This window comes from Semicossyphus pulcher, unplaced genomic scaffold (genome assembly GCF_022749685.1).
Source record: "Semicossyphus pulcher isolate SPU_LCO1_2020_fin unplaced genomic scaffold, fSemPul1.0.p SCAF_1, whole genome shotgun sequence".
NCBI lineage: Eukaryota > Metazoa > Chordata > Actinopteri > Labriformes > Labridae > Semicossyphus > Semicossyphus pulcher.
In genome coordinates, this window is record NW_027211603.1 from 24,124,074 (window position 1) to 24,138,126 (window position 14,053).

Sequence of the window (14,053 nt, forward strand, 5' to 3'; positions counted from 1 at the left end):
GATCCACACACACACCACTGAAACCGCTAATCTACAGACAAGAACAAAAAAACATCCTTCCTCCTGCAGACAGGGACAAAACGTGTGTATTCTGGTGTGTGTGAGCGCGATGACATTTTTAGCTTCCAAGGACAGGGTGTGTTTCCTCCCTTGCTTTCTATTGTTCCTGCAGCAACAGTGATCCTCGGGGAGAAGAGCAACCACCAGGACTGGAGAGCAGCAGCCAATGACAGGGCAGGACGGAGAGGCCCTGAGGCTGATGGGGAGTAAAGTCTGTCCTCTTCTGCTGTGCTATCTCTATGGACGTTTAAAGTGTAACATACCTACTGCTCCTTCACAGGATGGACTGTGGTGCGGTGTCATGGGGGGCAAACAGTTTAGGGTTTTAATTTGAGTCATATTTGGTCATTATTTGGTGCCTGTAAGGAAGTGCAGGCAGCAGCTTTACTCTGATTGGAATTAAACACTCCAGATTTTTTGCTCTTCATGACACGTTAAATTTTCCCTGCTTGAGGAGATCATAAACTGTTTATCCACCCAGCAGAACGGATCTTAATGTCATGGTGCCATCTGCAGGCACCTGAACTGTTGCACAAAGAACATCATCAACTTGAGTTTCTCTCGCAGATGTGCAGGAAGCACAAATGCAGACTTTGAGTTGCTGCACAGCGCCACCATGAGGTTGATATTTGTGGCTTTGAGGGAAACTTTATGAGGATGGGTTCCGAGATCGACCTCTCAGAATACGTGCGATGATCCCAGGTGGTATTTTGAGGTCTGTATGTTTTCCTAATTTGCTAGTGTTTTGTTTCAGTGTTGTGGGTCATCGTATTGTCATGAATTATGAGGTTATTATGATGTTAAGAAAACTGCCTGATTAAATGTTTTTCTCAGTTTTACTTCTGCAACATACATCAAATCTGAATGCAATTTCAAAATAAAAGACCCCTCTAAATTAAAACTTTGTTGTATACTTTACTCTGTACTGTTTGTTATTGTCCTGTTTTTCTTTTGTGTTGACAGATGCGAATTAGCTTAAAGCTATAATCTGGTACGGTGACATTTATGTTTTAAACTGTACATGGTCCCTTTTAAATAAAATTTTAAAAAAAATACAAAAATAAAACGCTGTTGTAACACTGGCTGTTTTTAAAGAAACACACAGGAATACAGGAATTTCATTATTTAAAAAAATGTATTTGTATGTACTTACATACTGGTGTCAAAAGAGTATGCACCAAAAATGTCACGTTGACTCACAATTACAAAGAAAAAGCATTTTCTTTTTCTTCAAATTACAAGTATTGAAAAAACTATGTACAGAAAAAAGGGCATGGTGACGAAATAGTACACTAGAAACAAACTTACAGTCACTCAATGTGGGTTAAATGAGGCTTCTGTAAATAAAGAAAGCAACACAGTTACACTGTCTTGGTGCTCTGAAATTCAAATTGTATTTCCACTCAAAAAATAACCTTGTGCATCCTCTCCACAGTCCGACATCAGGGCGTTTTCAGAGTGTGCTTACAAAAGGGATTTCTTTAAAAACTGCAAGAAAACTTATTCATCAGAAATGGAAAAATAAACTTTTAAGTGGAAATACTTTTTACTTAAAGCACATGTCCTATAGGTGATCTTAAAAATGTGTAACTATGGACAAAGGGGGACAGACAGGGAGAGTAAATAGGGCGGAGGAGTCCTGGACACGAGCTGTGTGTGGAGGGTCAGTCCAGGCCTTCAACACCACCTCTCAACATGATTTCCCTGTGGACACTTTTTACAGCTGAAAAGTACGCTAGTTCCCAAACACTGGCATCTTTTCTCTGTCTGGAAATGTACAGATTTTGATCAAGACGAGACACAAAGCAGGAATGAAAAAAAAAAAGGCAGGATGATGGTGACGCGTGGGGCTGACCAGAAAGACTGAAAAATGTAAGCTCTTGTGTGAATAGTTGGTAATGAGGGGCAAATGTATAAATGGCAAACAAGAACAACTGGACAAGTACCCAAAATCATTTAGTTCCTCTTGCTGGAGTCTAACTGGCTCACAAAAACAAACGTATGGTGGGTTTCAACGGTTTCATCAAAGAGGAACCTGAAACAGGGCAGCAAAACATTCAATGCAACACATGATTAGTGCTCACATTCTAACTGCATCTGAGATTTCAAATTGGGCTTCAATGGACAACAATACCCTGTCAATCATCCGGTTAATACCAGACGGTCTGGTCACTTCTCTGGGATCATTTCATTGGAGAATGTGAATTGGTGCCTTTGAAAGGAATTCATGGTCTTTTATGGCACTCTGATGGGACACGATGACGGCTTTATAATTTGGGTTCTACACACAGAGCCTTGAGCAAGTGCACATTTCATATTGCAGTGATAATGCATGTCACACTGTAAAATGTGAACAGCACATCGTCATATTCAGGTCACTACAAGAGTTATCCTCAACTTCAGCTATGAACCCGTCATGTGATTTTTAACTTTAATAGATTGAAGTGGACGTCGGCAAAGTTTGAGACGTCTCTAAAATGTTAAGAAATGCTCATTTATGTCTGCAGACTGTTTCCAGCATCGTCCTTCAAATACATTGAGAATGATGTGCTATACAGCATGCCAGTGAGTCTGCCTCTTCTCTTCTAAATGAAAGATGTATTAGAGTGTCCAGCTTCTTTCCAACAAGAGTGAACAAAAGAACTACTAGAGGGGCAAAAACTACACTGATGATCTTAGTTCAGCCGATCTGTGAGCAGACGTTTAGCATTTCTAATTTCTGTTTTAGGGTTATTTGATGTTTTGTGAGGTCAGGACTTAAGTGTGAACAGAATGTGTCTCTGGTGTATCATGGGTAGCCTGGGAACAGCTGCTCTCTCCGAGACAGTTTCTCTTTGCATTTAGTCACTTTTAGCCTTTTTGCTGTCATTCCCGTTCTCCTCCGGCTCAGTCCCTTCTGCCCCCTCTGGCTGCTTCCTCTTCTTTGTGTCGTCAGACTGAGCGGGAGAGGGGTGTGGCCGGAGGGTGATGATGACGCAGGTCATGTTATCACATCCTGTCCCATCTCCAGAGGTGTCGGGGGCCAAACAGTGGTCCAGCAGCTGTGAGGAGGACATGTCGGATTTTAAATTTAAGAAGCTTGAACATATTTATTCTTACTTATCTCCAATGTTTGAGAGTCAAGTTAGGCTAAAAGCTAGACAGTTTTATGCAACACAATGGTTTAAAATCATGCTGAAAGGGGACTATCCAAAAACTTTGCAGAGATCATATGCCCATTGTTTGTTGTGGTTATTGCCCTGATAAAACAATAGACCATAAATATGGCCTGGTTTAAAGAAACATGTTTTAATGTTGGGGCGCTGGTTTAGCTCAGCACCTAAAGCGAGTGCCCCTTGTATAGAGGGACAGTTCTCGATGTAGCAGCGCCAGGCTGGACTGCAACCTTTTAACCATTTGCTGCAGGTCATCCCCACTCTCTCTTCCCACATATGCGACTCTATCCACTGTCCTCTAAATAAAGGCAAAGCCCCTCCCAAATGTTTTTTTTAAACTGCAAAGGCTGATTTTGTACAAGATGTGATTGTTGTTACAGTATCAAGTGTGTAGCAGGCGCTCTCTCTCACCTCCTCCACTATGGATGAGAGCGATCTGACTTTGCCACTCTGGTCTGGTTTGATCCTCTCGCTGATGAAGTCCACCACCTCCTGACTGCTTAACACATTCCTGCACACAACACACAAGGAAACAGGGACTTATAAGGATCAATGAAAACTAACAGGAAAAACAACCTCTCATGCTTTAACGTGGCATGTTTCATTATCAAATCTACAGTTAGGCTCATCCTGCCAATGCTGCTTGAACAGTACAAAATGTAAGTGCTTAGCTTGTATTCTGGACAGCTTGTTTTGAAGGTTTATATATCGATGTGTTTACAGCTGTTTAACTGCTTTTTGTCAGCTGTAAACAGCAGTGCCAGCTCAAACTCACCAGATGCCGTCACAGGCGATGACCATGAAGTCGTTATCCTCGTTAAGAGTCAGAACTTTGACGTCTGGCATGGCAGAGATCATCTGCTCCTCTGCAGGCAGAGCCTTGTTCCTCTTATAGAAGTGGTCACCTGAGAGTCAGAGTCACAGTTCGTTAAGAGAGACTCTGCATACAGAGGTGTCATCTCATTGTGCAAACATCTTAGACTGCTGACCAACATCTGCTGTTGACATTATTTCTGATGCGAGAATGACTAAACGTCACACTAAGTGATTCATACCAATAGCTCTGGAGAGGTTCAGTCCACCGTTGACCCGTCCATCCATAGTCACTTTCCCTCCAGCATTTTTGATGCGAGCCAGTTCCACCTCGTCCTCCGGTTTGTGGTCGTACGACATGTCAACAGCTTTGCCTGAAACAACACAAGAAGGGAACTCTTACTTTTGCAAGAGCAAAACTCGTTTAAAGGCTGGTTCCTTTCGGGGCGCTCAACATTTCTCAAAATATGACCACTCAGGTGCAACCCTAACCATTTGCACTTTTTCTAAGCCCTGTAGTAATACCACAACATGCCTGTTATAATAGTCAGGAAAAAGGCTTTGTGTACCAGCAAACATATTGATCTTAACCTTGTAAAGAGAAACAGCTAACAAAATACAAAAGCAATAAGATAGAACTTTGTTAATCTCGAAGGAAATTATAGTGCCAGATAGCTCCAAAAATACAACTTTGAGAAATACAAAAAACCAACTAAAATATAAGTGAAAATATAAAATATAAAGTGTATGGGTTGATGTAAAAGAGACAGTACCTAAAAGAAGAACAATATTACAACAGTCATCTACAAAAGTAGGCAGGAAGTAATGGTGGCTGTTAAATCGTCAGTAGCATTGACAGTTATGATGTAGTAAGAGCTTCTATTGCACAAGTTTATGAATACACGTATATATATATATATATATATATGTCTGAGGCAGTTAGTTAAATTGATAGTTCAACACTTGTATCAAGGCAAATAAATTCACAGCTTGTTTTGACCTACCGCGCTCGGACACCACGCAGCGAGAGTCTCCAGCATTGGCCACGATCAGCTGTTTTCCTCGGATGAGAGCCACGACTGCCGTGGTGCCGCTGTCTGAGCCGGGCTGTGAAAACACGACGCACCATTAAAGGCTCGAATCTCCTCTGTCCACAAAAGACTAACAATCTGAATCATTAAAACTCAAAATATTATTAACCCCCAGACTGAAATAAACACATGAACAGCTTTCAGACATTTTTCTGCAGAGAAAAGAAATTTAAGGCGGCAATAATGTAAATATTGATTCTTCTTGGTGTGGCCATCCGGCATACTGCAGGCTGCTAGTTATCTTCATGACTGATGTGTGACGCACACAGTGCCTCTGATATTCCCGTTGATATACTCTGATATCATTATACATTAGCAAAAGTAAACACACTTTATAACACTTACACTCAAATGATTTATGAGACTATTGAGAAACAGTGGGGAAAGTCCTCAGTGGAAACAGAACCAAATATCTCGGTATCCCAGAATGAAGGAACATTGCGTTGTTGTTTATGGTTGTTCTCAATTAATAATGTATGCTTCTACATTTAGTGAAATAAAAATTGAAAGCAGAAACAGATAAAATGATTCTTTCATAAAAGAAAAATGTAATTTAAGGGTTAAAAGATATGAGGTACTATAGGTTGTCTGTGCTGCATGTCTGAGCTGCATTCGATTAGTTTCAACCAGATGCGTCCTTTGCACACACCTCCTCTTTGCCGTCCATCCCAGGCAGACACATTTCCTCCTCCTCTTCTTCATCCTCAGAGTCTTCCTCTCCCTCCTCTGTATCCTCCTCTTCTTCCAGCTCACTGCTGTCACCCTCTTCCTCTTCGCTGCCGTCCTCTTCATCGCTGCCCTCCTCCTCCTCTCCCTCCTCAGACTCCTCGCTGTCGTCAAAGAACCTGGACTTTGAATCTCCTGCAGCCTTGGAGGACAAAGAGGAGCAGGAGGGACCTGCATCTCCTTCTGCCTTACCGGCCTTCTCTTCTCCATTGGAGCTTCCCGACCCTCCACAGTCTGATGCTGCAGAGCAGAATCAAGGTTTAACATGAGTTGGAGGGATAAAGAGTGAAAAGAAGTGAAGGAGGGGACGTTTGAGGTGCTCAGATTTTAGTTTTTCACTTCGATATTTATGTTATCTTTGAAGTAGAACATTAACTCAAATAGTTTTTTAATGTTTTGTTTTTGCTCATGATTCCCAGCTTGTACCTGAACCGCTGCCTTCACCTCCTCCGGTTCTCCGACAGGCTCGCAGCTTAGACCCACAAGCTGCTTTTTGGGCCTCCTTTCCCTTTCCGTTGCTCTCCTCCTCCACCTCTCCATTTAGCCCCTCCTTCTTCTGTCCTTTTCCACCTTCTTCTTTGTCTCCTGAGCCCTCAGCGTGCGAGCAGGCTGCTTTCTTAGCAGCCGCACTAAGACAAAAAAGGAGGATATAAATGATGATTAAGTGTTCTTATTAAGTTCTACAGATGCCAACTCCACTGAAATCAAACACACAGAGTACTTACAAACGTGTCCAAAACACTTGCAAGGTGCAAGGTGACCAATTCTATGTGTAAAGAATGAAGAGAAAAGGCCAGAAAGGCCGGACTCTAACTTGCATATGGTCATCACTGGGGGTGTATCTTGTCTTATTATGGAACATTTTCATGAAGTTTAATTCCCCCTTTCACGGACTCATGAGGTTCAAAACACTTTTGAAATGCCACATTCGTGTTAGTCCCGTTATTAAAAGTCAAAATAAAAGCTCTGTTGAACCACCTGATGGCAGCAGCGTGCTTGACAGCGTTGAGGTTCTGGCCGTAGCGTACCAGCAGCTCCTCTATGGTCATGGTGGCTTCCTCATGGAGCAAAGCTGCCTCCTCAGTCTCCACTGAAAGTCAATATAGAATCATTCAGCATGTGTCATTATCATTTCATGTCACTGTTTATCATCATTTCACATCACTGTTTATTATCTACTAGCAGTGTACATGCATGCACTTCCAGGTGTTTTTTATTTGTTGTACTGTGTAGTTTTCTTTTTCAATCTCTGGTCAGGGTTTGTGTCATTATTACTTTTTACCTGTTTTTCCCCCCATAATGCTGGACACTTATCCTTCATCAATAATCTTGTTAGATCATCTTGACAACTCACAATCGTCCTCCTCTGCCACTTTTTCAACAGGCGGTTCTTCGGTAGGCCGTCCAGCGATCTGCACCAGCTCCTTGACAACGTCCTCGGTGGTCATCCTGCTGTCAATGGCCAAGAAGGCGTCCTCCAGAGCCTGGAAACAATGCAGAAAACATTTGTAGGTAAAAGCTAATGAAAATGGTGTAAACTGAGTACATGATTGATGATATCCATGTTGTCAGTCCGTTAAGAGTGTTTAATACTCATCCCACCAGATTTTTTACCTAAACCTCGGTGCAACAGCACAGCTGGCTTATGCTCATCTCTGCTCAGACAAACTTGTTTAAAAGAGATCATGTTGTGGCCTCTAAGGCATCTCACCTTTTGCAGTTTGCCGTCTTTGTAGGTCTTCTGCTCCTTGATGATGTCAGGAAGGTACTTTGAACAGTACAGGGCCACCTCTTCGCCTAATTGGGATCATCAAATCTCATCAAACGTGGTTGTATAAATAGTGCCCGGAGAGGCGTGTAAAACAATAAAAGAGATAAAACTACGGACACTAAACAAACATAGCATTGGTGTGATCCAAAAAACTAAGAGATAAAGAGCAACAATAAGTTTTGGGAGACACCTTAGTTTTACAAAAGCAATTATTGACAGTGAAGTCAATGTTACACTTAACTATTAAGTTATTGTTTAATGCTGTAAATGTCTCAATGTATCCAGCAAAGTATTATAAACAAAACACTTCACTTTAACAATATGTCTTACCTCCATGTCCATCATAAACAGCAAACATGGCTGTCTCCTCATCAAACTCTGGGATACAGTTGTGAGCATCCTGTGACACAACAAACATAGAAATGCACATATAATTCAGACAACATAACACAAACCAGTAAAAATCATAGCAATCCTTTATTCTCCTGTGATAAAAAAAAAAGTCATTTAAATTCAATTACTAGGAGGCAAGCCTTTAGTAACCTAGTAGTTTACCCTGCAAAACTGACTTCAAATGAGACAAAGACATGAATCTCCACATGCTGCCAGCTGCAGTGACGTACTTAGTTCGCACTCCAACAGACCAGAGTCAAACATAAATTACTAACTCATGGCCTCAGTCGTTGTGGGAGATTAATCACAATGTAACTCAGCACGCTAAAAACACTTTATATTTAAGTATTTGTCCCATCGCTGCAGCTGGTGATCAGAGAAAATCTAGTTGAGGAGTGTAACAAACTCAGTGTACTCTGGAAAAACGGCAACCTGTCCCATACACACAAAACTATTCAGAGAAAAGCCTCTGATTCTGTATCCCGCCATTAAAAGCCGAAGATACATATTGTCTCCTTTCTTTCAAGAAACAGGGCGGCATCCTTGTTGTCATTCATTTTCCGCCTCACCTCCATGGAGACGCGCCAGCCCTGCATGGCAGAGAAACCGTAGCTCATGCTGCTGTTGCCGCCATCGGAAGAGGTCTTGTTCGTGTTAGGTTGCGACAGATAAGCCCCCATGGTTGTCGGTTTCTATGGCTTTACACCTGGAGAAAAGACGACACAAAGGACACAGCTCATCTTAGCTTGATATTAAATGATACACGTAAAACCCAGTGCATTTGTCATCCTTAAAACTGCGTTAAACTGCTTGATTTGCTACAGTTGCTAGCTAGCTAGCTAACGTTAGCACTAACACAACAAAAAGTAGACGCATCAGCTAGCTAACATCATCATGCTAACACCCGGCTAAACTTCCAGCCGTAACCTCTGCCCCCCCTACTGCAAGCGGCTGCGCAGTTGTAAAAAGATCATAGACTCAACACCGACGTCAATTTACCTTTTCTGACAGAGCAGGATGAGCTTATAAAAGTACCTCAAAGAGAGAGATTCACATAGGAAAGACTGCACGTGTGGAAGCAAAAGCCGCTATCAACACAGACAGACCAAAAAGAAGCAGGAGCTGTGGAGGAAGTGAACGCGCGCGCATGTCCCTTTCGTTCGAACAAGGGGGCGTGGTCGCAACGTACGTCACACACGGTCACACGTCAACTTTTTTTCTTTTTAGAATCAGAATCGACGTTTATTGCCAAGTAGGTTTACACAAACAAGAAATTTGTTTTGGTGATTTTGGTGCAGAACAATTAACACAAGAGTAGAATAAAGATAAGTAAAAGACTTAAATAGAATAAGATAAAAAATAGGCAATAAAAATAAAAATATGAAAGCAATACGTATGATTAGTCTTTAAAAAAATGAATTAACAAACATTTCAACAACTTACAGAAGTAATAAAATATACAGGGAAAAAGATCAATAACTTTTGAAATGAAAACAAGATAAAAAATAATACAGTAATGAAAGAAAAAGAAAAAAACAATAAAACAGCTAAATGTTTACAAGAAAATGGTTGGGTTGGGTTGGATGTCGTGTTATATTCTATGTCTTATGCCTTTTGTTAATAAATCCGGAAAAGATGAGAAAACGACTGCGGTCCCTTAAACAAATCATTAAGTAACACAGGATGATACTTTTTTTCTTTCTTTTACAAATAACATGGCTAAAATTGTGTATTGTTAGCTCATTTTAACACTCATTATTCTGATGCAGAAAGCTTAGATACTACACAGAAAACTACTTGTTAAAATAACGAAAATGCAGTATTTATTCTTGTTTCTTTAAGTAGAGTTACCTAAAAGCTATGGTGCCAATCAGTTTTAGAAATTGATGAGCCATTCTTTATTTAGTAATGAATTACGCAGTGCCACTAACAGGGTAGAAAATTGGTGAGATGCATATTCTTTTCCAGAAAGTTAACATGTATAAAAGAAGAGTTTTTTTGTTTACTAGCAGCTCAGCTACATACTGTATATTCCAGAGGTACACTCCAAACCAGCTAGTGGCGCTAGTGATGATTTTGACAACATCGCAACAAGAACAAGGAAAATGACAAACGTGACGTCAGCGGTTCAATATGGCGCGGGAAACCCGGGAAGCGATGGAGATGGATACCTGCGGAGAAGTCGATAAAGAGTCTGAAAGTCTCTGTCCGTCAACTTTTAAACTGTACGAGACACAGTTTTTCGGATTCACCCCACAGACCTGTATGTTACGGGTCTACAGCGCTTTCCAGGACTGTCTTTACGACATTTTACCCGTCGTGGAGAAGGTGTGTGTGAGGCAGCTAAGCAAAGGCAAGTCGGACGGGGCCGATGAGCAGCTCCGGTCCAGGGCCAGGGAATGCAGCCGTAAACTGCAGCAGTTCCTGGATGAGCGGTTTCAGCAGCTGTCCAAGCGGATGGAAGCGCTGCTGCTCGACCGCTGCTTCTCCGTGCCGCCAAATGTTCTGCTGCCCGAGGACCAGTCACACAAGAACTACCCCCAACACATACAGGTGAGTGCAGGGGGAGAACTCCGTGATGTGATCTACTACATTTTTATATGGTTCATCCTATGGTTATTAGAGTTTGACAAGCCACTCTTTAACACATGTGCTTACAAATGATGGACTGTGCAGTCTAATAATTTTGACAATTTCATTTTAAGGCCCATTATGTTAGTTAAATACAAATTGAGTTAAAGAGTTGAGTTTAAAGATGTTTGAGTGGGTGCAGTGTTTATGATATCTTAGAACCCGACCAATACGGGATTTTTCAGACCAATACTGGTTTTAGAGAGGAAAGGTTTACAGGTGACCAATATGGCAGCTGATTTTTCAACTGGAATGAAAATAACCATGTTTGGATTGTGCACCATTATGACTATGCAAACAAACTCGGCAGTGCTTAAAGTATTGTTAACAACAGAGTTTGAGGGTGTTCTTCTGACCCACCTACACCATGATTTGGCATGACTTTTTTTAAACACCCCAAGAACTGTTTTTTGCATTATCTTGGAACATATACATATACATTTGTCTTATATAAAACAATAACTATTGGCTGAAGAAAGACATTGGTGTTGGTGACTGTTGCCCTAGCTACTGATTGATAAGAGCCATTGGATTCATTTGCTGGGCTAATATTGTCTGATTTATATTTATTGGTATCAAAATCTATAATTATATATAATATATTTAACAATAAAGAAATATCAGCAATATCTTTAAGTAAATCAAAAGACTTAAAGTGATAATCTCAAAGATCTCGGTTTTGTTCTATTTGGCGGCAGCTTATGGCAATAAATGGTAATACATTTGGCTCCCTTTGTTATGGTTGTAACTCTTGATTTTCCTCGCTGACGGACATCTTTTCTTTGTTTGATCAGCCATAGTAGATTACTGTTTACTTGCAACACTCGCAGAGACCGGTAAAGCAGCCGCTTAGCTCCGCCTACCCTCTCTGACAGACCAACCACTGCTGGCTGATGGGGAACGTGTCACTAACTGGGCCCCGCTTGTGATTTTGTTTGCGCGTATGTCGTCACAGACACCCAGTCCATAATAATACTGTATACTGCAAATGCAAAGGCTTTCATTAGTGGGCCATAGGCTTAATGACCATTGTGTTACCTCATTGGGCGATAGATAGACTTAAGAAAAGACTAGACTTAGACTAAGAAAATCTTTGAGATTATATCTTTAATGCTTGACAAAGTTAAGGTCCCTCTGCTAGATTTTTTCTTAGCTGCATCTCATAGGCTTCATAAGTACCTTTTACATGCAGATAGCTACAAAACTAACAAACTAATGTATCTGTCTGTGATTTGACTCTCTTGCTCTTCCATCCAGGAGGTGCTTAGGCTGGAGTCATCCCTCGCTGACCTCCACAGTGCCTACGAAGCAGAGGTCTGTGCCAGACAGGCCTTGCTGGCTGAGCTAGAGGAGCAGAAGGAGGTGCAGAAGCAGCTGGATGGGATCCTGGTGTGGGTCAGAGAGCTACAGGCGGCCTGGGTGAAGGAAGGTAATGGCAGCTTCCATGAAAGTTTCGGGCTGGTGATGGAGTCCGTAAAGAAACTGCAGGAGGCTGTCGGGGAGGTCTGTCACAAGGCACCTCGTTGAACTGAACCCAGATTTGTAAACTCTTCAAACAGATGTTACTCCAAAACTTTTATAGTGTGTCCCGTTTTTATTCTAACTGATCGAGACGAGAGAAGAAAGACGGCGTTGGTTGCAGCAAGACGACATAAAGTCATTTCATCAACTGAATATTTAGTACTTTGTCCAGTTTTTATATTTTTGTAAATAACAAATCACAAATGAATTGATGCTTTGTAACTATTGTAACAAAGCACACATTACTGAAATTACAGGGCTTGTGTTTCGACCTTTAGCCACACTGGTTTTGCCAAGTTGGAGAGTAACGTTTGGCTGCTGTTAGTCATGAAGACAAGACTGAAAATGATCCCAATACTATCATAATTTATGTCACTTAAACTTTTATACACATGGAAAAATGCAACAGCAACACCAGTTAATATTCGACCAGTTTACCTTCCACAATGTAATGTAAATAATAAAGCAGATGGATGTATTTCTGTGTCTGTTTCATCTACCTCCTCATACCCTCATTTACACTGCCTCAAAAAATTATCTTAAAACCTCTTATCTTCTTAGTTTTATTTGTAGCATGAAAGGTTCTTTCTTTTTTTGTTTAATTTCCTTGATGGTTCAGAGGTTCATGACGGTGTATCCCCCAGATGTGCTGACTCCCAGCAGAGGGCGCACTCTGCATGTTAACTGCGCTCACACTGTCCTATCAGTCCAACTTAAATGTGCAGGCCTTCAGTTTTCGGTTTACAAGGCACAACTAGCTGCAAATAATGCTGTCAGATTCTACAGTCCTGCAATGAATCCTTCTTTCACAGATGTTATTATGTCGATTTAACTGTATTGTACATTTATTTTGAAAGAAGTAGTTTGTGGTGCTGTTTAACTATTACAATATGCAGAGAGCTCTTAGAGTTTTAGCCTACCCTCACTGCTATACATATAAGCTAGACAACTGATTATAAACGGCAACATAAAAATGAACAAAAAACATTTTGGGTCAGACTTTAAAACATGTTTGGTAACTATTTTAACAACTATTTACAATAAATAATAAATTAACTATTTAACTGCACACACTGGCACTGTATTAAATCATGGTGGGGTTTAATTTGAAATTGGAGTACCGATATACGGGACACGACTTTGATCATTTTGGCACCTTTGATATGCATATATGCAATATTTTTGAAAATATTGATTTTAGTTTGTGCAGAAGACACATTTGCTAACAATGTAATGGCTGCATCGCAATCATCTCTCGTCTCTAAAATAATGTATAGACAGGACGTCACCTCTCATTAGAAATCAATCCAAATGTAACAATGGTCAGAATGTGAGCGAGAATATTATCAACAGAAAAGACTTTATTAAAAAGATAATGCAATTTCACAGGTTTAAATAACATTAATGATAACTTAATTCCATTTAGCTGTTTTTGTATCCGGGTGCAAGCTGGCTCACTGTCATGGTTTGCTCTGAGACATTAAAAAGGACAAAGTTGCTGTTGCTGTTATTCGTGTTTTTATTTGTTTAAAGTTAAACACAGCAGAAAGTTATATACGTTTATAACTAATTATTGCTGTTGTCCGTCAAGCCTGCTCAGTTTATTTTATATCAAATGTGTAGTGATGAACATGTTATCTTTCTAACACTGGGAGGCAGCGTCTGCGTCTCATCGTTATTTAATGTGAAGTTATGTTTTAAATAATTTAGCTTCAGTGACCACTATTATCTTTGCATTGCATTGCTTTAATACATCTTTTTCCCAGGGCTTTTATAGTTACAGGCATTGGACCATAGGGGGCGCCAGTGTTTACAATAATTTATCTATTTGTCTTGTGCTGTATGATCCTCAAGCATGACACTCATAACCAGTGATTATGGAATGATCAGGT

At 40.7% G+C, this 14,053-nt stretch overlaps 2 protein-coding genes across 3 annotated transcripts; one reads left to right on the top strand and one right to left on the bottom strand.

Annotated features, from left to right (window-relative positions):
- Positions 1–1,148: 1,148 nt before the first annotated feature.
- On the bottom strand, positions 1,149–9,127 carry ppm1g (protein phosphatase, Mg2+/Mn2+ dependent, 1G). 2 transcript variants are annotated; one of them, XM_069664250.1, is made up of 13 exons: positions 9,009–9,127; positions 8,579–8,715; positions 7,947–8,016; positions 7,557–7,642; positions 7,200–7,329; positions 6,824–6,935; positions 6,272–6,474; positions 5,769–6,085; positions 5,033–5,135; positions 4,271–4,402; positions 3,991–4,120; positions 3,627–3,726; positions 1,149–3,101 (listed from the first exon to the last, which is right to left on the bottom strand). In XM_069664250.1, the coding sequence occupies exons 2-13, from the start codon at positions 8,687–8,689 to the stop codon at positions 2,901–2,903; spliced, it is 1,695 nt and encodes a 564-aa protein (XP_069520351.1). In that variant the 5' UTR covers positions 8,690–8,715; positions 9,009–9,127; the 3' UTR covers positions 1,149–2,900. The 2 variants fall into 2 exon arrangements, with proteins under 2 accessions (XP_069520351.1, XP_069520360.1); XM_069664259.1 differs by having other exon boundaries at positions 9,045–9,108.
- A 1,015-nt stretch (positions 9,128–10,142) lies between these two features.
- mis12 (MIS12 kinetochore complex component) lies at positions 10,143–12,630 on the top strand. Its single transcript, XM_069663438.1, has 2 exons — positions 10,143–10,562; positions 11,898–12,630. Exons 1-2 carry the CDS (start codon positions 10,143–10,145, stop codon positions 12,165–12,167), a joined length of 690 nt encoding a protein of 229 aa, XP_069519539.1. The 3' UTR covers positions 12,168–12,630.
- Positions 12,631–14,053: the final 1,423 nt, after the last annotated feature.